Consider the following 25368-nt stretch of genomic DNA (forward strand, 5'->3'; position numbering starts at 1 on the left):
CTTAATAATACTGTTACATACTTGGATAAGTTCTTTCTGAGTCTCTCACTACCTACCATTTCTGAGATGATGAAATAATGGGCCTGAAGGCACCAGGAAAATATAATGGTGGAATGGACATATAGGATAATAAAATTATTTCCTAATATCACTGTAAAAAATCATCTTCAAACTTAGGATTTTTTACAACAAAATTAATACTGTTAATTGTAGAAAAGATCCATCTTGCATTATGCTTTTATATGTACATTGACTTCTTTCAGAACCACATCAGTTTTGATAAAACTCAGTGTCAGTAGATCTGGGGTTGAATTTTGAATCTATAACTTATCAGTCAATTGACATTGAGCAACTCACCACCTAATCCTTGTCTTTTTTCTCATGTGAAAGGGGTTAAAATGCTAACCTTAACTGTTTTTTATAAGATGTTAATGATAATCCAAATAGAAAATGTTTATAAATTCATTTTACAAACCTGAGAATTTTATAAATGTATATATAAAATGCATATAGTTATATACATGAGTGTGTGTGTGTATATATACATATATTCTTACACATATATGTATGTATATATATTTGTGGTCGGTATGGTTTTTAGATTGTGTATATTATTCTTTTAGTTCTTGATAAATATTTGCATCACAAGGAAGAAATTATATATCCATATGCTTTTCGTATCCCAACAAATGGAATACATATAAAGAATGATACTTAGTACATATTGTTTGAAATGCCTGTTTCATCCTGACTTCTGTTTTAAATTTTCATTACAACATGTGACTGTTTTAAGTTTGACTCCATGGAGTTCTAACTAAGAAGACTCTGGCTTCATAAGCTTTTCTACTTCCAATGAGACTCTAAGTAGGAGCAGAAAGTGGAAACTATTACCACTGGCTGCTCATTGTACAAATTTTTTGCTTTTTGTCGTCTTTGAAAGTTATATCTTTTAATGCCCAGGGCTAATGTGACAAGGTCAAATGGTATTAGGTTTTCACTAATGTCCTTTGTCTTTCTGGTTTGAATTTTCTTGAAAAAAAATATACACAGAATGTCAGTAAAAGAAAAGTTCTAGAGGTTTGAAAAAAGGGATTCTATGATTAGGTTTCTTCCTTCCTAATGTATAGTCATAAAGGTGAATGAATAGCTAGTTTTCATGATTAAAATCTGAAAGATAATAAAGAACATGATTTTTTAAATATGGATTCTTACAAGATAAAACTTCAGTGTTAAAATTATTTGGTCATAGATATTTCTTTGATTGATTTTTGCAACGATGATATTTATTGATTTTTTAAAATTCTAAATAATTATATAGTTTAATATCTTATGTATATGTCACTTTATAACTTGTTATTAAGAAATATGGAATATTCTGAAAAAATAGAAAAATTATATTCTGAAGGATTTAATATGTCATTAGCTATTAAGTTTTCAAAATACTTGCAGTAGAAATACAAAGTTCAGTTTCAGAAATTTATTAAACTTAGAACACAGTTTTCTTGTTAATAAATACTTTTATATTTCCACTTGAATAATTATTTTGTGTTTACAATATTGATTCAGAAATTGCTTAGGTAGAAAAAGTGATAAAATGGATACTTAAATTCTATAATTATGTTTCCAACATTTTATTTATCTTTACTCCACCCCTCTCACCTCTCCTCTCTCCTCCTGTCTTTTTTTCATTTTCCTTCCTTCCTTCCTTCCTTCCTTCCTTCCTTCCTTCCTTCCTTCCTTCCTTCCTCCCTCCCTCCCTCCCTTCCAAATCCATGTGAAATTTCAGTACATTTTACTATTATGGAGTGTACAAATAATGAAGTGTTTGTATAAATGTAATGACCAATATATTCTCACAGATTTTTTTTCGTAATTTAGATTTTTTTCTCCACAGAAAACTGTTTTTAAGATATAGTATCGCATAGGTAAATTGTGAATAGTAATATTGTATTTAGGATTGACTACATTTAGATTTTCTCCTAGCCTCATTATTTAGTCTATTTTTTCATCAGTAGTATCTTCTTTCTTTCTGCTAATGCAGAACAGGATAGTACAAGAGAGGAGTCAAGGTCAATACAAGGGCTAGTCTTGTGCTAGTCCCCACGAGGCTACAAGATCCCATAAGTCACAGTGTTACTCGTTGGCTTCTAACCTCAGAGTAATAGTTGCTGTTATTAACAATGTCATTGCCTTTAACAATGTCATATAGGGAGTTCATAGAAAAAGGTAAAGAATTCTGATGGGATAGTGAAGGGACAGTAAGAAAGAAAAGGAAAGAAAATTACTGAGTACCTTTTTAAAATTGTGCTATTTTGAATAGGATGGAATTTCAAATTTTATAAAAGGATTAATTTAGAAAACATAATTTTCATAAGATCATCTTATACAAGGGGGCTTTTGTCTCATTTAAAAGATTCAGATAAACAGATTTAATTTTAATTTTCCAAATAGCTATAATAATATGATATTGTGTTACAGAGTAAGTGTAGACTGGTCTCAGTTGAAAATATAAATCAAACTAAACTTATTTTTCCCTTTATAGCTTTTTTCAATATCATGCATTTTCAATATCATTTTATGTTTTTTAGCGTATTTATTTTAAATGTCAATATATTTCTGCCAAATTTAAATTCATTCTATGGATATAAAAAAATAACATTTTTTTCCATGGACTTAGTATTTATATATTAAGCACATTTTTTTCCTGTTTTTTTTTTGTTTTTTTTGGTGGTGCTGGGGATTGAACCCAGGGCCTTGTGCATGCAAGGCAAACACTCCACCAACTGAACTACATCCTCAGTCGAAGCACATTTCTAATTTAGAATTAAAACTAGTATAGTTTTGGACACTTACAGCATTTATAATGCTTTCAATCTAACAAACAAAGCAATGCTTTTCAATTAAAAACATTAGTTTCTCTAATCTGTTATCATATTGAAAAGTGATATTTTTATGTTTGTGCATTAAATGTTTAGGTTACATGTTTGAGCCAGTGTGTAAAAAAATAATGTAACTTCTATAAAACATTGACTTTATACAAAGATAAAATAATGACAAAAACCACTTATTTAAAATTGAATAGCAAATGCCCATCAAAGCCCATGATATTTGTGACTGAATTTGGCCTTTCTATTGTACTTTCTCTTCAAGTGAATTAAAATCTTCCTTTGTAGAAATTCTCCATGGTAATTTCTCTTTAAAAATGAATAGAAATCATCCATAATAGGATTACTTAGACTCCTATGATTGCTACATTTTTAATAAGTACTGTTATTAAATGTTGTTATTGTATTTTGGAATTAAAATTATATACATAATTGAGTGTAAATTATACAATTTTATTAAATAAGTGTATTGTTATATAGTTATATCAATAATATCAAGAATATGACCATTTAAAATTTTTAATGAATTTTATGTTTTGTTTTCAGTTTGACAAAAATTATACCACTTTTTCATTTTGTTTCTTTGGAAAAGCTAGATGTCAGCAACAATTGTCTTTCTGGTAAGTTTAGAATAATATTTAATTTTTTAAAACAAATAAGCTTTTGAGTTTTAGCTCCAAATATGTGGTAAGGAGTTAAGTACATGTGCTAATGGTATGTGAACAACAAAGCTGTACAATAAAACATGTTGAAATAATTTAATTGAGAGTTTCTTTCCACTTTTGAAATAATATTGCTTCCATATCTTTTTGGTAGGCCTAGGTAAGCATCACCATTGCATTTCAATTTCAAAGTCCTATATGTCCTACCTGTGAAATAAATAGACTAATAAAGATGAGTAAAAAACCTAATTTGTTGATTCCTACCAAATATAGATGTCCCTCAAAGGTTTATTAAAGAATCATGAATTGAATTAACTTATCCCTTTCAAAAAATTTACCCATTCCCATTTCCAGTCAGTCCACTCCCCAAGGCAACCACAGTCTGAATTTCTCATCACGTGTTAATTATTTCTTCATTTTAATGGAATCAAACAGTATGGTTTCTCTTGTCTCCAAGCTTCTTTGCTCAATAATCATGTGATATTCCACCATCTTGTTTATTCTGTCCTTTGTTCTTTTTTTCCTGCTGAAAAATAAATATATAACAATTTATCTATTCTCCTCTTGATTGATATTTTGATTACATAGATTTCTGCAATGAATATAGAAATATAGATTCCGATGGAAACTTTTATACAACTCTTTTTGTAGGGTTTCTTTTTTTTTTTCAGTCAGTAGTCTTGGGTAAATGTGTAAGAGTACCGGAAAATAAAGTGGTGTGGTTTTGACTTGAAACAAACTGGCAAACTGTTTTCCCAATGTAGCTGTAAAATCTTACATTCCACATGTATGAGTTCCAATTACTCCTTCCCAAATATGTTTAGTATTTCACTGTGTTATCTCTTTGTGGTTTTAGTTTGCATTTCCCTAATAAAGAAATATATTGAATTTTCTTACAAATATTTATGAGTGACTTCTGTATCTTTTCTTATGAATGATTAAATTTTTAAAACTTTGGTTATTTGTCTTTTTCTTATTGATTTATGGAAATTCCTTATCTGTTTTAGATGAAATTCTTTGTCAAATATTAGCTTTGTAATATTTTCTCCCATGTTATTTTACATATTAATTTTATTTAAATTAGAAGATATTTTTAATTTTGATAAAATCTAATTTGTATACTCTTTTATAGTCATTTTTCTATAACCATTGTAATAAATATTTTTCTATATCCAGATTAAAAACATAATTTCTTATGCTTTCTTCTGGAAGCTTTATACTTTTAGTTTTTATCATTAAGTCTATAATCCATCTGAAAGTGCAATTTATGTATGTGGTGAGCTAGGGATTGAGTTCATCTTTTTATGTAGACATACAGTTTTCATCATGTAACTTCCTTGGTGTCTTTGTCAAAATTGACTTTATATCTGGTTTAGTTTCTAACTGCTTTTATATTAACAATAGCTTATATTTTCCTATTTCTTTATATTTCTAGTAAATTTCAACTGTATATTGAACATTGCAGATAATATAGACTAGTCTATCTTTAAATGGGGTTAAGCTTTATTCTAACAGGCAATTAAATTAGTGTTCATTATTTCTGACAGGCTTAGTTTCATTTTGTCTTACAACAGGTACCCCTACTCCAGGGTCTGGCCTTCATTTTTAATGTGCATTCTCCCTAGATTTTCACTGATCTCTGAAATGCCCAATTGGTCTTAGGCTTGCATGGCTGCAAGTGCTGCATGGACTTTAGTATCAACTTTTAGCTCTTACTTCTGCAGCAGAGGATTTCTGCTGGATTTTGGAGAATATTTCTTGTCTATCCTATGTAAGTCAGCACTTTTACAAGGATACAAGGGGAGTCATCATACAGACATCCCAACTTGCATACATTCAGCTTCTCAGTACTTTTTCTAATAAATTCCAGCCTCAGTTGTAATACTTGCCTCCTTAATGTAGCAAAACAGACTCTTTGCTTGGGCTCCACATTCCTACTTGAAAGAAGTAATACTCCTCCATACAGCACATTTCTCTGAGTTAGACTTTAATTAGGTACTTCATAGATAGTTAGATATGGGTAGATGATAGAGATAAAGATATTTCCCAGTGTAATGGTTGTTTTCTATTGGAAAGCAATTTGGTATACATTACTATAGAGTGTACCCTAGATTTGCTAGATTTTGTTTTAAAAAAATACGATTTTCACATTTGGTTTTTCCAGGACTGGGAATTAAACCCAGGGCCTCATGCATATACTGAACTGTATTCCCAGCTGTTTTTAAATTTTATTTTTTTTATAAGGTCTTCACAAGTTGCCCAGTCTGGCCTCAAACTTGCAATCTTCCTACCTAAGCCTCTTGTGTAGATGGGATTACAATACAAGCATGTGTCACCATGCCTGTTTTTACTTTAAAAAATATAATATGTCCATGTAAACCTATATAGGTTTAAATTTAATTTTACCACCTATCCTGTTACTTTAGATTTAATTTCTTCATATTTTGTGATTTCAATCTAGCACAAAATGTTCTAACCCTTTTGCACATATTATCTCATTTTCTCTAGCCTATGAGATAGTTAAGGACCTACATTTTAAAGTAGACATATATAAGTTTAAATAGCTCCTAAATGATAAAAAAATATTCTATAGATATCTGTGTAATTAATATAGTCTCCTTTAGAAAATATATAGTATTCTGCAGAAGATATAAAAAATAATGCTTTTCTTTAATGGGTAACTAATAAATAAAATGGACATTATCTTTTAACTCCTTTCTTTATCTTTGATACCTTTTATAATGATTTTTTTCCATAGATCTTACAAGTGCCATAAAATGGTTTGATGCATGCTGTTCTCTCCGTGAACTCTCTGTCACTGGAAATCCACTTCTTCAAGAAATCAACTGGAGGTAAAGAAGGATTTTTTTTTTTTTTGGTAACAGGAATTGAACTCAGGACCACTTAACCACTGAGCCACATCTGCAGTCATTTTTTTCTATTTTATTTAGATATAGGGTCACACTGAATTGCTTAGGGCCTCGATAAATTGATGAGGCTGACTTTGAACTCGAGATCCTCCTGCCTCATCTTCCCTCGTCACTGAGATTATACGTGTGTGTGTCACTGCACCTGGCTTAAAGAAGCATTTTTGTATCCCCTGAGCATCTTTTATTATGGCTTCAGAAAACACAGTTTGAAGAAAATTGTCCTAAAATAGGAATTGTTAGTGGGAAGTTAATTTTAAAAATAATTTTTAAAATAATTTAAAGTTATTTTTGAAAAGTTTTATAAAATTATTTTTAAAAAATCTTCAGCCTAAAATAATTTTCTTGGATATGTATGAATTAATGAAAATTTGAAAATATAATTATGACCTAAACCATTGAGTATGTGACAAATTTAGTGTGATATTATTGTCTTAGGTTTTGCATTTATAGAAAAGACATTTGTTTATATGACAAAATGGCATTTTAATCACTAAGTTTCCTACTTTAATTATATCCTAACTGTAATTTGTTTTATTTTGTTTTTTTTTGTATATTTTGTATTTTAAAAGTTTTTTGATTGACATATGTGTTAGCTAAGAAGCTAACACATATCTCATCACTGTGACCAAAACACCTGGCAAAAACTATTTAGAGGAGAAAAAGTTTATTTTGGCTCATGATTTCAGAAGTGTTAGTAGGGGAGGCCAACTCCATTTATGTGGATCCAAGTTGAGGTGGAACCATTATAGAAGGCTTTGTTGAAGGGGGACTGCTTCGCTCATGGTAACCAAAAACAGAGAAGGATGGGGAAAGAGGCCACTGGGAAGAAGAAGCCTTCCAGGGCATGCCCTCAGTGACCCACATTCTTTAACCACACCTTGCTTACCTAGAGTTGCCACTCAGTCCATTCAAAGTAGACATACTGATCAGTTTACAGCTCTCATAGTCCAATCATTTCATCTCCAAACATTCCTGCATTAATACAGTAGTTTTAGGGGGACATCTCATATCTGAACAACATAGAATAATTTTACATATTTATGAGTTATAATATTGTGTTTTAATTCATGTATACTTTGAGTAATGATCAAATTAAGATGATTGCATATTCTTCACTTTAAAGTTTTCTTAAAAGAGAAAGTTGATGCTCAGGGGCAGTCTAATTCTGCTACTATATTAACTGGTCATGTGCAGGTTATTTTAACTTTACTGTGTCTTAGTTTCCTCATGGACAAAATTATTTTAATCATTATATCTACCCCATAGGAAAATATATGTTATGCTATAACAAAGAAACCATAAGTCAATGTGTTTCAGTATAATAAGAAGTTTATTATTTGCTTATGGTACATCTGATGGGGTTGAGTTCAGCCTGTACAATCTGAGAAGACTCAAATTTAGACTGCTTCAGATGTGTTGTCATGTTATTTCAATGACACCTGTTTTTTTTTGTTTTTGTTTTTGTTTTAAGCTAATAGACTCTGGTGTGAGAAAGGGAAAAATACAAGGGGGTATGCACAACTTACATTTAACCATGCCACTTAAAAGGACAGTGATCAATTCAATCAGCTTCCATTAGCTAAAACTCATCATATCTACAAATTAACCTTAGGAGAGGAAATGTCAAGAACAAGAATATTAGAGAATAGTTACAGACTCTGTGTGGACTAAGTATGTTAAATCAATAAAACATTTCATAGTAGTGCTTCTCACACAGCACATAAAATGTGTTATTATTGTTTTTAATAAACTATAGTGTAATTTTGAATAATTATTTTAAAAGTATTTATTTTAAAATTAAAATGGTATTTTGGAGAGAGATTTTTCCACAGCAGAAATAATAAGACATAAGAGAATAAGTGATGAAATTAAAAGTTATTAGCAAGTACAGGTATTATAAAGTGCTAAAAGTAATGAAAGTATCCCCAAATTGTTGTGAAAATTTTTCCATTTTGGAGCTAGAAGAAATAAATATATATACACACATACACACACATACCTGTGTATGTATACACATATGCATATATACACATACACATATTTTCATTTTTTAAAATTAATTGTGGTATAGAAATAAACTACTATACCTTATTTATAACATGTCCAAATGCATAGTTTTTAATGTCAAAAAACTAAAAGATGATTCTCAAAACAAAATCTAAATTATGTTTGCCTTAGATTGAATCATTAAATGAACATTGTTTACTAATCCTTGGATTGGACACTCTTATATTTTGTGGTTTATTTTTTTCTCATATTAATAGCTGGGCTACCTCTTCTAAGCTTTGGACCTATTTTCTCTTGTAATATTTTTGAGTTTTTATCCTTGATACTATTTGTAGTCTTTCCATTTACATATGATGTTTGATCAGTACTAATCTTTTCTTTAGTATTAAGCATACAAATAGGCTACTTCTACACTGTTTATTTTCACAGCGCAAGAAAAGTTATTATTTTAAAATTAGAATATTTATTATGTTTTTCCCATTCATGATATATATATATATATATATATATATATATATATATATATATATATATATATATATATCTTGTCCCTCCATCCCCGCAGGATCCTTTTTACTTTTAAGAGTTTTATTTCTGAAAGAGAAATCAGCAAGAACTCCAAATTCTGAAATAGTGTGGGTAGTTGGGATTCTGTAGTTCTAGAAATGGGATATTACATTTTTAATTCCAAATATATTCCTGGCATTATCTTAGGCCCTTCTTATTTCTGTCAGATAAAATTGGTTATTCCCTCAGGGAAGAAGTTATTTTAGGGCTATTTGCAGGTGTAATTTTAGCAGGCAATTAAAAGTATGTCAGTTGAACTCCTACAGTAAGAACATACTCTTCCCCACTCATTCTCTGCTACATAAGATCATTTAACCTAATAAATAGCTCCCAGGATATTTAGGAAAAAAATCCCTGTCCTTATAAGTGCCTAGATGGCATTTCTTTCTCATGGCTTCCTTCTTGCTTTTTTTAACCTTAGTAAGTTAGCATATATTTCTCCCTTCATTTTCTGGGGAATGGATGTTTGTCACTACATTAGTTCATTTTCTGGTGCTAATAACACAGTGTTAAAGACTGGCTAAATTATGAAGAAAAGAGACAGTTTATTTTGGATCCCAGTTCTAGGTCAAGGTCAAGGACCTGTATCTGGTGATAGCCTTCTTACCAGCAGAGAGCTACAGGGCATCATGTGTAAGGGACAAGGGATGTGTATGTGTGTGTGTGTGTGTGTGTGTGTGTGTGTGTGTGTGTGTAGGGTAGGGGGGCGGTGTTCTGGTCTCTCACTTTTCTGAAAGCTACTCTACCATGCTTCGTGGGGACTCTAAATACTGTGAGATTAAGTATTCACCCTTTAATTCCTCATACCTGGGATTAAACTTTAGTATGAATTTCAGAAGAGGTAAGCCTTATACAAACCATAGAGTTTGGGGCATCTTGAATATAAATTTTATGACGATTTTCTTTATCTTTGCTACATATAAGAACAAAAATGCAATTTTTAAAAGAGAACAGAAGGAAGCATAAAATAATTGTTATTTAGAACTTGGAATTAGACTGGAGGGTAAAAAAGAATACATTTCCTTATGTTTTAAAGGACTTATTTACACAGAGAATTTAGCAGCTTGTCTACAATACTAAATTGTGCAAACTGTACTTAGTTATCCATCTTCACTGTGAACTGTAACATTTCTTTAGTATGTATTCAGTTGTGAAATTTCATTTATACCTATTAAATTTTATAAAGGAAACAATTTAAGACTCTTGATTATCTGAAAATTTATATTCTTAGTGAAAGTAAATTGTCTATAATTTTTATAGTGGTTATACAGTACCAACACAGTTTCTTTTATGTTGTAGATATGCAACAGTATTTTGAAGAACTTTATTACAGTACTTAATTACATTATAATAGGTAATGGCTTTAAAAATCCATGTTTCAGCTGTGTTACCTTTTCTATTACTTTTTTAGATTTTATTCATGTTATTAAAAATGTTAATCCCTATAAATTAAAAATTGTATTATTGCCAAGTCTTAGTAATTATCAATATCCTGAGTTCTAAAACTGGAGTCCTCAAACTCTATAGTATCATAAAGTATTTATCAAATTAAACAAGTTTCTTAAGAGGGGAAAAAACAACTCTGGGACAAATGACTATATGAAATATCAGCTAATAGTCAACTTCAAATTATGATAGAATCAAAGTTTTCAGATTTTTAAAAGATTTATTCATAGAAGGTTCACCTAAATATACTGCTAGGCTCTGACCAGCTAAGAGGGGAACTCTCTCATCTGGAATGAAAGCAGTCAAGGTCTCCATTTAGCTGTAGTAGCTCAAGTTCTGGGGATGTGCTACTCTTCCATGAGGGTTTAAGGTACTAATCCCCAAGGCTTAAGTCCTCATTGCTAGGAGCCAGATTTTAGATATAAATGTCCAATATGAAAATTATAATTATAATTATTTCTAAAGGGCACTTCTTGGCAAGTGATATTATTTCAGATAAAAATATGTGATGGTTTATTTTTAGATAAGTACTTTTATTTTCACTACACACTATATGAAACAAGTCTTTGATGCCAAATAAAAATAAAGAGTTTTGCTCATTATTGAAAACAAAATCCTTAGGGGTCATAGGTTTTTTATTATATGTTGGGCAAATAGAGCCTGAATTCTCTTGCTGATATGATATCACGTTTTATCCACACAGCTGATACATTACCAGTTGTAGCAACTATAAACAAACCTAATGTCCCAAATAATTTTTGAATTTTTAAAATTATTTTGTTTGTATGAAGCATTAAAGTTATTTTATTGCATTAAATATGCTGGTGGTAAAATATATTGAAATAAATTTGTTATATATTCATAAATATAATATTCATATTTTATTGTCTTAAGATGTGCTTTTTGGTTTAAAAGGAAGTATTTAATGAGAAATAATCAATAATGAAAGAAAATTAATTGTTTTTATAGTGTAGATATATACATTTATTTGACTGTTATAATTCCTATGTTGAAATGAATTTTTCTGAACTAAGTGCCACTTATTTTACTTAGATCAGTTAGTCTAATGCACCTTTCATTAATTGAAAGAAGAAATTCATTTATTTAAAGGATTAAAATCTAGAAATCTATAAAACATCGATTTGTGAGTGAAAGGACAAACTCAGACTTTAAGCAGTGTGTTTCAGTGAACTTTATGTAACCCCCTTGGTACCAACAAAGGGATTAGTTATAGATTTTCCCAGTTGGATTCTTACTTTCATGTCTAGCCAGTGATAACACAGACAAAACTGATGTACTAAAAAATCTCTTTCTGAAGCTTAATCTACAGACTCAGTTTGAAATCTCCTATGGGAATTTGTTTCATTCACTGTTGATTAATAGACCTTCTTAAGTGGCAGAATATTCACTGGGAAGTTTTCACTAAATGAAATATTGATTCTGCCCTTGACTAGGAAAAGCCCAGCTGGAAAAACTAATCTTGAGGTCTCACAGTATTCTTATACTTCATTTCCAACATTAATCAAATTATTACAGCACTTTCTAATATATTCACCATAAATTCCTGAACGTCTGCATTTTGAACTTAAAGCTAATCCATGTACTGCTATCTTATGCAGGCTTGAGGAATGTTTCTCTAAAATAAAATTAAAGAAAAATATTTAAAATAAAACAGTAATTTCAATCTGGATATTGATTATATAATTCATAAATTTCAAGCTATTGTTACAGTTGTGAAGATCCAAGTAAAATTTTACATTGAAAAATATATTCAAAACATTATGGCTAAAATAAACCATTTGGAAACTATTTTATATAAAGGTAATCAATGTAACATCAAAATTTCTGATATAAAAATTCAAGCCCTGTTAACTCATATTCACTAGATTTATTCTCCATATCTAAAATATCATACTTAATGATAACTATGTCGAAAATAGAGTAAATAGAGTATTTGACAATAAAACCATCAATTTGTCCCTTGCTAATCTGGTGTCAATTCTATATGAACAACTACCACATAATATCAGTAGGAATAGCTAATTACATACCTAATGTGCCAAATTATCTTTAAACTTATTTTACTTTTTATTATTTTGGCTACATGGAACATAAAGATTATTTTGTTAAATTAAATATACTTGTAATATATTTGTTCATTAATCTATATTAATTAATCTTAATTTATTAAAATAAATCATTCTTGCCTCTAGAATTTTATTAGATTGGTTTAAAAAGAGTTTTAATTTTGTCATAAATTATTTTTGGATAATTTCTGTGAAGGAGGAGATTTTCCTTATCATCTATACATTTTTTCTTTCAAAGACTAGAGAGTATTATGAACATACCTCCTTCCTTCTGCCAGTCAGGTCCCCAAGGCATCAGACGGAAATTTGGTTGGTACCCAAAGAATTAAAAAACACTGGTTATGAGATGGTTATGCTCAAGAATGCTTCCATCAAGTTGTCAAAACTTTATGATTGCTTATCTACAGTTTAAGAAGTAGAACCTAAAGAAACAATACAAAGAATCATAATATCTGTTTTTAATGTTAAAGGAACATAGACACATTCTCAACTTAATTTCTTTTACTATCTATCTCAAAAGCATCATTATTTCATACCTAATATATTATGATTTTAACTAGATCATTTATTTTGACCTTTCAGTCATATCTTTAAAAAACTTGGTAGTTTGATGGAAACTTAACAACAACACAATGCAGCCTCATTGCTAATGTAATAAACAAATTTGCAGGGTAGAATAGTGTGGAATATGGATAATTGATCTCTTCATCTATTTTGATTATTAATAACTTAAATTTCAGATAATGACTTTTGCTTTTATGAGAACCTAATCAAAGATTTTATGTAGTATTTAATATTTCATCTTTTTGGTGATTACCTCTGATTATCTTGTCACCACTGTGATGATTAGCTATTATATTAATATTTTTTTTAATTTTTTTATTGGTTGTTCCAACATTACAAAGCTCTAGACATATCATATTTCATACATTAGATTGAAGTGGGTTATGAACCCCCAATTTTACCCCAAATGCAGATTGCAGAATCACATCGGTTACACATCCACAATTTTACATAATGCCCTATTAGTAATTGTTGTATTCTGCTACCTTTCCTATCCCCTAGTATCCCCCCTCCCCTCCCCTCCCATCTTCTCTCTCTACCCCATCTACTGTAATTCATTTCTCTCCTTGTTTATTTTCCCATTCCCCTCACAACCTCTTATATGTAATTTTGTATAGCAATGAGGGTCTCCCTTCATTTCCATGCAATTTCCCTTTTCTCTCCCTTTCCCTCCCATCTCATGTCTCTGTTTAATGTTAATCTTTTCTTCCTGCTCTTCCTCCCTGCTCTGTTCATAGTTGCTCTCATTATATCAAATAAGACATTTGGTATTTGTTTTTTAGGTATTGGCTAGCTTCACTAAGCATAATCTGCTCTAGTGCCATCCATTTCCCTGCAAATTCTATGATTTTGTCATTTTTTATTGCTGCATAGTACTCCATTGTGTATAGATGCCACATTTTTTTTATCCATTCATCTATTGAAGGGCATCTGGGTTGGTTCCACAGTCTGGCTTTTGAACCATATCCTTAATTGAATGCAACCAGAAACACAATATATGCCCTTTATTTAACCCCTTATGGTAAATGTGGCAGTTTATGATTTGATAAACATTGGTAACTTCAAGTTTCCTAAATAGGTTCAAGATATATGTATCCAAATATTCTTAATTCTTTCAAAGTTTTATTAGCACAATGACAAAGCTTTTTAGCTATCTAACATTGTAAGGTATATGATAATTCCCTTAAAGAATGAGACCTAAATTGTTTTCCCTCTTTTCTTAAATGTTAGTAAGCAAAAAAGATGTTTTTTTGGAAAGGGATAAAGGCAATTTGGGGAGGTAAACATCTCTAGGTAAATAAAGAAATTTTCTATTCTTTTTTGTTGTTGTTGTTGTCATGGAGGAAGATTTATTCGTTATTATCTTTAATTCAGTTTCAAGATTACATAAATTGCAATTATATGCAGGTGTGCCTTATGGCTTTGATTAACCCTATGCATTTTTTCTTTGCAGGTCATATCTTCCATGAGAAGAAACTATTAATGTTTTGTTTTCCAACTTGGTTTATATAAATGAATATGTTAACCAGCCTATACAGTCTACCAGTAGGAATAACTGATACTAGTGTTTTCATTGGAATTTTCCCTTTTAAATCTTAACCATCTTAGTAATCTTACCCTGTCACCCCTCCTCCTGTGTCAAATAATTGTTAGTTTATCTTTTCTGAATAATAAAATTTATTTTTGAAGCAGTTATATATTTACAGAAAAATGAGCATAAAGTACAAAAAGTTCCACATACCCCATAACCACACATGCACCACCTCTCCCATTATTAACATCCTGCCCAAAGTGGTACAATTGTCACAATCGATGAAATGCATTGACACGGTATTGTTACCCCAAATTCATACTTCACATTGGGGTTTAATCTGCTACTTTATGTTCTGTGACTCTTGACAAATGTTTAGTGGCATTTACCTACCATTGTTGTATCATATAGAATACTTCCACTGACTGCCCTAAAAAATTGTGTTCTCTCTATCCTTGTCTCCCAGTTCCACCCTATGACAACCAGTGATCTTACTGTCTTCATAATTTTACCTTTACCTAAATGTTATATAGTTTAACAGTATATGTAATCTTTTTAGATGAATTTAATTTTCCCCATATCCTAGCTTTATAGTTCACCTTTTATTAGCACTTAATAATATCCATTGGCTATTTATACCACAGATTCTTTATCCACACATCTCCTGAAGGACATTTGGTTGCTTTTATGTTTTGGTAACTATAAATAAAGCCAGTATAAAGAGCTCTGCAGATTTTGATGTGGACATAATTTTTTAATTTTATTTTTTAATTTGTTCTAGTTAGTAATACATGACAGTAGAATGCATTTTGACACATTGTACACTGATAGAGCACAATTTATCCTTCCTATGACTGAACATGGTGCAGAGTCACCACTAGTGTAATCATACATGTATATATGTCTCATTCCACAATCCTTCCCATCCTAACACCCACTCCCCTCTTCTCACTCTCCTCTGCACAATTCAAAGTCCCTTCATTTTTCCCTACCTCCTACCCCCATTATGGATTAGCAGCCGCTTATCAGAAAAAAACATTTGGTCTTTGTTTTTTTCAGTTTGGCTTATTCCACTTAGCATGAAATACTCCAGCTCCATCTATTTACCGGCAAATGCAATAATTTCATTCTTCTTTATGGCATAATTTCATATTATGAGTAATATTCAATTGGGCATATGTACCACATTTTCTTTATCCATTTATCTGTTAAAGGGCGTAGTATGCTGGTTTAAAGTCCTTTGGGTATAGACCAAGGAGTGGGATAGCTGGGTCAAATGGTGGTTCCATTATAAGATTTCTGAGGAATCTCTATACTGCTTTTCAGAGTGGTTGTACCAATTTGCAGTCCCACCAGCAATGTATGAGTGTATCTTTTTCCCCACATCCTCACCAACACTTATTGTTGCTTGTATTCTTGATAATTACCATTCTGACTAGAGTGAGATGAAATTTTAAGGTTTGATTTGCATTTCAGATGATGAACATTTTTTCATATTTTTGTTGACTGATTGTATTTCTTCTTCTGTGAAGTGTCTGTTCAGTTCCTTAGCCCATTTGTTGATTGAGTTGTTTGTTTTTTTGGTGTTGATTTTTTAGTTCTTTATATATCCTGGAGATTAATGCTGTATTTGAGGTGCATGTGGTAAAGATTTTATCCCAAGATTTTTGGTTGAAAAGAAGCTTTTTAGTTTGAATCCATCCCATTTATTGATTCTTGATTTTACTTCTTGCACTTTAGAAGTCACAAATTTTTAATTCATTTCAGTGAATACTAATAAGTACTATTGCTGAATCATATGGTAAGGATGTAAGTATTTTATAAGAAATGTTTAAATTGTCTTCCACAGTGACTATGTAATTTTGCATTCCCACCAACAAGGAAGATTTTCTTTGCTTTACATGTTTACTTTATCAGTGTTTCAAAATTTGGCCTTTCTAAAATGTATAGTAATATATTATATAATATATTATGGTTAATGATGTATATATTTTCCTACTTTTTAAAAACCATCTCTATGCTTTCTTTAATGAGTATATCTGGTCAGGTCTCTTGCCCATTTTTTAATTAATCTGTGCATTTTCTTATTGTTGACTTTTCATTGTTCTTTGTATATAGTGAATAACAGTCTTTTATCAACCCTATATTTTTCAATTATTTCCTCCTATTCTTTAGCTTGTTTTCCCACTTTCTTGACATAGTCTTTTGATAGAGTAGAAGTCTTTAATAACATGTTTATCTTATTGATTTTTTCATTGATCAAATGTTTGATGTTTGATCTAAAAAGTCATCCCATATCCAAGGTTATCTAGGTTTTTCTCCTATGTTATCTTATAGGAATTTTATACTTTCACATTTTACGTTCACTTCTTTTATCAATTTTGAGTTAATGTTTTGTGAAGGATTTAAGGTCTGTCTAGATTCATGTTTTTTAAGTGTGGGAGTCCAACTAGTCTAGAACCATTTGTTAAAAATGTAATCTTTGCTTCATTATACTGCCTTTTCTCTTTTGTCAAAGATCAGATGATTCTATTTCTCTATTTTCTGGCCTATATATTCTATTCTGTTGCTATATTTGTCTCTTTTTATTTTTTACCTATTACCTTACTATCTTGGTTATTGTAATTGTCCAATTCAGTCTCGGAGTTGGACAGTGTCAGTCCCTTAACTTTTTCTTCTTTAATATTATGTTAGCTATTCTAATTTTTTGCATCTATACATAAACTTTAGAATAGATTTATTAATGTATACAAAAACTTGCTGGGATTTTGGATTAAGTTGAATCCTTAGATCAATAGAGGAAGAACTGACATCTTGTCAATACTAAGTTTTCTTACCTGTGAATATGGGATATCTTTCCTTTTATGTATTTTTCTTTGGAATCTTTCATCAGGGTTTTGTAGATTTCCTCAAAGGACCAATTAATTCTTAAAAATTGGAGTCTTCTTCATTGAGTCCACTTTTCTCTAGTGACCATTAGCATCATTGTGTAAAGATTACTACACTATTTTGTGTAAGATTTGGGCAATTATTTCTTAAAGACTAGGATTAATGGAAAACTCTTGCTTTCTGACTTTTTTTAAGTATAATTTGTCTTTTAAATTCTTACAGACTTTTTTAATATTTTATTTTTTAGTTGTAGTTGGACACAACACCTTTATTTCACTTGTTCATTTTTTTTATGTGGTGCTGAGGATCGAACCCAGGGTCTCGCATGTGCCAGGCAAGCACTCTACCACTGAGCCACAACCCCAACCCTTGTTACAGACTTTTGATCACATTTTGATAATTGTTATAATTACAATCCTTATCAAGATTTGGGAGAAAATGTAATTTTAGGTGTTCCAGATTATGAAAGTTATCTCCTAACTCTTTTGTATTAGCCCTTTTGTCACTACATTTTACTAAGACAATGAAAATTCATCTCTATTTCTGAAGAAAATGGTAACTTTCAGCAATATTATTTTAATTATCTGCTAAGTAAGAGTTTATCTCATATTATCATTCTTTTCATAATACAGCCTTTTATACTTCCAATTCCAGCATAAGTTCCTACTTTTGATTTTCTTATGTGCATTTTTGAAGAATATGATAAAATGCACATCAGGAGCTCTAAAACTTACTTTGTGCATGTTAGGATACTGTAAATTTTAAACAAACTGTACGTTTTTCTCTGCAAAATCAATTGCATTTTCTGAGAAATACACTGTGTGCTTATTTATGTCTTAGACATATGGTAATTTTTAAGTCTGTACTCTTCATATCAAGATTAACATTTTGTTTTCTATTTCTAATAGGCATTCTCTACTTGAAGTGTTACCTTCTCTAAAAATCCTTAATGGTGATACGGTAAACTCTCATTCAGAAATCCACACTCAAGAACACTGTCATCTAGAATCAAGACATTTGCTTGCATTTTGTCAGTCCCAAATTCGAGAATTCAACTTACTAAGTGAAAAGTATGTCAATGGAAATAGGTAAGATTCTTATCTCCTCCTGGTAGTATTTAAAATAAAGTAAAATATACACATAATTTTTAAATATGCTCATTGTGACAATCATGCTGTTTTTGCTTTAAATCAGTGTGTTCCAGGGGATATTCTACCTTTAGAAAATCTTCTAGATATCATGGTTTTATTCTTAGAAATACATCAATATATATTTTGAGTGTAATTTGATATATTTCAATACTAAAATATTAGATAAAACAAATAGAAACTTGAAAAAAGTTTCAAGACACTGCAAACATTCATTCTATTAGTTATCAATAATCAGTTGTAAATTTATTTAACAATTATTATGGGCAAGACTATCCTCAAAGAATTCACAGATTAACATAAAAGAAAATTAGGTAAATAAAATGTTACAATTGAGTAAAACAAGATTTATAACATAATATATATTAAATTTTAAGGTACATATAATAAATATATGTGTATATTAAGGTATTACAGGACCAAATTTTAAGATACACCACACTGGAAAAATGCAGTCAACTCTTACATGTATTCAGAGCACAGAAGCTGAATCGTAATCAAATATTGAAGAAAGAGAACTTTCTTTTCCCCACCCCACCTTGAATCCTGGTGGAATTACAATGAATGAATTATAAGCTGGGTGTGATAGTGTACACCTATACAGCTCAGGAGGCTGCTTGAAGCAAGAGTATTGCAAGTTCAAGCCAGCCTCCACAACTTAGTGGGACCCTAAGCAACTGGAGAGACCCTGTCTCTAAATTTAAAAATACAAAAAAGGGATGGGGATGTGGCTTAGTGGTTGCGTATCCCTGGGTTCAATCCATGGTAATAAATAAATAAATAAATAGAATTATAATTGATCTTTTTAAAACTGGATTTTAAAATTTGCATTTCTTCATAAAATACAAATAAGCTACAAGAAATGTTTTCACATTTTTTTCACTTATGATGAGTCTCCCTTATAACAGGAAAAATAAAATGCACTGTATCAGTGAATTCAGCACCTTACCATAAACATTTGCTATCACTGTGTACCTTTTCTAATTTTTAGTAAATAAAATGAGTAAAATACAAAATATGAAAAATATATTGAAGAAATATTTGCTAATGCCTAGTAATTAACTTTAAGAACACAGAAACTATCTAATTATCTTTACATTGTTAGGAAATAATTATAGCTTCCATTTTGTTTGTTGTGATGAAATATTTTTATGTAGTGCATTATTTCAGAAGAAAAAATAAACAAACTTGTGACTATATATTAAATATATCCATAAAATATATGTTTGAAATAAGTAAAACATTTTCAAAATATGATACGTTTAAAGGAAGATAAATAAAATGTCTCTAAGAATAATGCTCATGTATCCTTTACATTTGTTATTGGAGGCTTCATAACTGACAAACACATGAAAGTTTGAGTAATTACATAAATCACAATATACAAAAGAGAAATCCACAATTTTTTAAGAGAATCTCACCTATTTATGTCTTAAAATATTTGAAATCTCTTTGCAATGGATTGTTTTTCCAAAGAAAAATAGAAATACAAACTTTCCCATAACATAAATTCTTTGTTTAAAAGTCCAATACAAATATTTTGTGTGGCAAGAGTCAATGTAGAAAGTACTTTTTAAATTTATTTCATAAATAACTTCTCCAAATTTAGGCAGCCATGATTTCTCATGTTTATGGTAATAAAAGCATGAATTTTTCTCATTCAGTTGTACCAAAAATATCTTGAATAAAAATGATCCTAAATCTTCCAGACATTTTGTCTGGACTGACAGTTATAAATTAAATAAAAAAAAATTTTAAGATTTTGTTTATAATGAGGTGAATTTTATAAATAACTAGAAGTAATTTACAGTGAATGTTTTAATTAATTTTAATGTTCATTTTAGGCCATGTAACAAAATTTATTTGCAAAATCTATTGAAGTTCTATACTTACTGAATAGTATTTAATACTAAATGGTCTCATCATTTATTTGTTCAGGGATGTGTTCACCTTGGATACTGCAGAAAATTTCTGTTATTATTTTAAGAAGTTGATGTCACTTAGTAATGAATGCAGATATGCACATGAACATGGGGATATAAGTATCACTAAGAGAGATGAATCAGAAACCCAGAAAAATCATCTGGCCATTCCAAGCAGTGACTTCATACTGCAAGATGAAGTCTTCCACTCTAGCACCAACAAACATAGAACAGACTCACCAGGAATTTCTGAGCAGTGGATGGACCCTTGCTTTAATAATTCCCCAATAAGATACTCCTCTGCATATGAAGTTGTGGAAGGAAGAAGTCAGGAAAAATTAGTAGGCCTGAAGAAAGAAGATGGTAAGACAAAAAGCATCCCCACCAAAGGAAGTTCATTCATAGAAACAGAAACGACAAATTCTCTGCTGAGAAATCACCAGCATATGGAACAGAGTGAAAAAATGTAAGATTTGTAAGTCATATTCTTTGCAGATGTTATATTTACTATTTTTGATGGATGATATTAAGTCAGTGGTGCTAAATAATAAGTTGGTCAAGGTTTAAATCACTATAATATTTTATATCAATTCCCTTAACTATGTTTTTATGATGTGTACAAATTAATCACCATGCAGATTAATTTGATTAAACTTTATCTAGTTTTGATTTGATTTCTAGTATTACTTCATTAAAATTGAGTAAATGTGAAATTTTTCTTGCCTTGTAATTTCTAAATAACTGAGATAATTTGAAAGAGAAATAAAATATTATATTCTAAAATAATTAAATGAGACTTTCTGAATAATCAAGTAATTTATTTAAAAACTATACCTTTGTATTTGCTAAGTATTTTCCAACTGTAGTAAAACATTTAATAAGCGTGTGTGCAGATATTTGTATACTGTAATTTTCTTGGCATAACAGTTTTGTAAGGTACAGAACTAATCTTCATGATTAATCACATAAAATTCCTTGCAATTATTAAACACTTTTATATTTGAAGGCTAATGGCTGGCTTTTATTGCTTATTGAACCAGCAAAGGTTGATTTTCACTTTGGCCTATCAACTTCTTGATCTCTTTTTTTGTTTTTTTTTCCTTCGTGTCTAGCCAATGAGAGAGAAAAAATGTCAGACTCAGCTTTTCTGACAGTGATTGGTGCTGAGCTGAACAGGGAAGGAGTCAGAATATCACAGTAGCTATTTTTCCTTTCCCCAGCCTTCCTACTTTGAGAAGTTATCAGTGTATGCAGTGATTTCCTTTCTGGGAGTTGTTAAATAGTTTAATATCCTAAAACTGATGTTTATTTCCTATTATAGAAATAATATTTTATTTAAAAATGGCTTTACTGTTTCCTGATTTATACTTTACTGATTTATTTAATTGATTACTTTTGCTCCAAACCCTGTAGACATTGCCTATTGAAATTTTATATAAATAATACTTGGAACTTCTGAATGATAAATAAAGTAGCTAAAGGATAATAGTATGTAGGGATGAATAAGTGAAAACAGAGATGTAAATCAAAGACTTCAAGAATAAAGGAAAAGAAAATGTATACTCACCTACTAAAATTTGCCATTTAGTAATTCAGAAAGATGTACTGTAGGCTATGTCAAAGTTTCCTAAGCCTGATTTATGAATACACTTATGCTAAGGATATTTCTTACTTTATGATATTTGCTAAGAAAAGATGATGATTATGATGATGATAGTAATACAATAATAAATCAAACTAGCATTAGCAAATAATTGTATTATTACTTTTCTAAATTCCCACAAATAAACTATGGTCATGTATGATAGAAAGAATTCCTTAAGTAGACTTTGTCTTAAACCAGATTGTATGAGGGAAGGACAAAATTTCATTGGGTTTGATAAATTACAAAACTATTGAAAACTGTTTCAAGAGAACATTGGAAAATAGAATCCTTTTTCCACCTTATATCTTTTAATCCAAATTCAGGAATTTGAAAAGAGAGTAAGAGTAAGACAGTAATCTTTATGGGAAAGGGAAAAATTCCAATTAGAAAGAGTTGAGTGATATACACAGCATGTACTCATTTATTATCAGTGTACATATTCATCACACTTTTCTTTTATTGCTGCATAGATATTCATCACACTTTTCTTTTATTGCTGCATATCATAGGGGGATATTAAAACCACAGCACTGACTAATTTTTTGCCTGAAATTGGCAAGTAGGCATGGGCTAGGAGAACATTAGACTTTATTTTGGGGCTTTAAGAGGATATTTTAAGTATTTATTTATCTCTTCTCATTGTCACCCTCCACCCAGATCAAAATCCTTAGTATCATGCAAAATCTCTATTATATTTCTCTTAAAGAAATAAACAAAACCCCCTTTTACCTGTGTCTCTTGCATTAATATTGGCCTATTCGCTCCTTTAAATTTGAAGGTTTACATATTTTTTTTTCTTCTATAACTGGAGTTAGACAAAAGAAGGGTCTTTGTTTTAAGGAGCACTATATGCAGTTCATATTTAAAATATAGGTTATGAATACCTCTTTTGTACAAGTGTATATTCATACAGATTAAAACTTTTCTTTCTCCTCTTTGTAGCAGGGCAGCGGTAGTAATCCAGGCACACTGGCGTGGTTACCTTGTGCGCACACAGATCAATTTCTCTACACGGAGGCATAGTGCTGCAGTAGAACCCCTGCCAAATTCCTTCATCAATATTCAGACTATTTTGAAGAAAGAAAAAAGAAAAAATACTATGAATATCCAAGAACAGAGGGAGAAGGCTGCTGTTCTTATTCAGGTTAATTTTAATCTTTTGATAACATGGTTAGTCATGAAAGATTTATTGGTCATCTTTCACTAGATTATTCTGTTTAAAAACAACCCCGAAATCTAAGTGATTTACAGTTACATGACGTGTGACATACAGGCTCTAGGTTAGTTGTAGATTGGCTGTGGTTCTGCCTAGTGTCTAGATTGAAGGAATAGTTTTTAAAACTGAAATAGCATTTTTCTGGCTGTGTAAAGGTGAACCACACAGTCATATTTAAAATATCTCCTCAAATATGTCATTTATCAAATTGTTAAGATTTGGTTAGCCCAAGCAGGTCTCATTTGACCCAATTTGTAGTTATTTCTAGAAGTCTATCAAAATAATTGTTAAAGGTCTTCAAATACCCATTTTATTTAAAAATTCAGAAAGAGAAGTACATAGATTTAGTCAATGTCACCAAGACCATATGTCAAACTGAATTTTAACTAGATTATATTCTTTTTTATTTATTCATTCTTTTTTTCAATTTGATGGGTAATTTTCTAGCCATAGAATATAAAACCATAAACAAATTTGTGCTAAAAAGGCATTTACATTCTGATGAAAGAGGCAAACATAAACTAAATAAATATATAATATAAGATCTGTAAATATCTGTGGTACTGTGCCTCAATTGAATGATAATTAACTGAACAAAAATTTAGCATTTCCCTTTATTCATACATTTATCAAATATTTTTGACATAAAAATCTTGCTAGTGAATGTTCATGTTAATAATAAGAATCAAGGTGAAATGTAAAGCAGGATAGGAATATCAAAGGGAAGTTTAGACTTTTAGATAGAATGGATATGGAAGACCATAAAATGTGACACTGGAGTCAAAGACTAAGCCATGGGCTATATAGGGGAAGGATATTCCAGATAAAGGAATATCAGGTTCCAAAGTCCTGAATTAATAAAATACAGTGTTTACAGAATAGCAAAATGATTGTGTGACTGGAAAATGATAAAAGAGAAAACAAATAGGATTTATAAGTCATAGATTATTGTATAAGACTTTGGCTTTATTTCTATGATTCAGAAAGACATTCAAGGACTTTAGAAAGATTAATCATGGACTGACATGATTAAGGTCACTTTACATTGCAAATATATTATAGGAGGCAGCAGTAGTAGCAGAAAAATGAGTTGGGAGGTTTTTGCAGTATCCCAAGAAGAAATTATGGTGATACAGACCAAAATCTTTCCAGTGGAAGTAGTAAGATTATCACATTCTAGACTATACTGATTTATCTTGAAGATCTGACATGCATTTTGGAAGGATAAGCTGATAAAGTTAATGTATAGGCATATGATGTATAAGAGATAAGGAGGAATCAGGGATGCCTTCTAGGTATTTGGCACAAACAACTGGAATAATAACCTTAAATTTAAGAAAATAAAAGAGAGAATCTTTTCTCTAAATTTTCTATCCCTTCTTTTAAGGCTATAGTTTTCAAGAGAATCGCCTCTGCCTTGGCTCTAATGAATATATCCAGTATTTTAAATTACGTAATTTTTTTGTACATGTTCCTCCTGAGAGCAGTGAATAGACAAAGCTGGTACTGCTGCCAGATAATGATAGAAATGAGGGTAGTGCAGTTGATTGAAGGAAACTTTGAGAAAAAGTGAGAAAAAATCTAATTTCTATCTCAAATATTATTCTGTTGCATAAGGAATGTAGATGTCATGCAGCCCAAATTCCCCTCATTATTGGATGTGTGCAATGCATTTTTCAGCATTAATAATTAATGAGTAGTCAACTTTTCTTCATTCGTCTCAATAAGGAGAAGTCCATTACCTTATGAAAGTGTCTATATTAGTAACTAATATCACTGAAAGACATCACTGGGTGAGCTTTTTTGTATCTGTAATAAAAAGAAGCATAATTTAGTCTTTCTTTGTAATTTAGGGCAAGTTTCTTTTAT

General features: G+C 30.3%; 1 protein-coding gene across 1 annotated transcript in view; it reads left to right on the forward strand.

Moving 5' to 3' along the window:
* LRRIQ1 (leucine rich repeats and IQ motif containing 1) overlaps positions 1-25368 on the forward strand; it is a gene marked incomplete at both ends in the record, with an annotated part of 179846 nt that overhangs the window by 55636 nt on the left and 98842 nt on the right. The window contains 5 exons of the mRNA XM_081311448.1: positions 3432-3505; positions 6306-6399; positions 18477-18656; positions 20655-21104; positions 23226-23427. Of these exons, the coding sequence (XP_081167574.1) occupies positions 3432-3505; positions 6306-6399; positions 18477-18656; positions 20655-21104; positions 23226-23427 (1000 nt within the window). The remainder of the gene's footprint in view (positions 1-3431; positions 3506-6305; positions 6400-18476; positions 18657-20654; positions 21105-23225; positions 23428-25368) is intronic.

This window comes from Spermophilus citellus (assembly GCF_964194105.1).
Source record: "Spermophilus citellus genome assembly, chromosome: 10".
Lineage (NCBI taxonomy): Eukaryota > Metazoa > Chordata > Mammalia > Rodentia > Sciuridae > Spermophilus > Spermophilus citellus.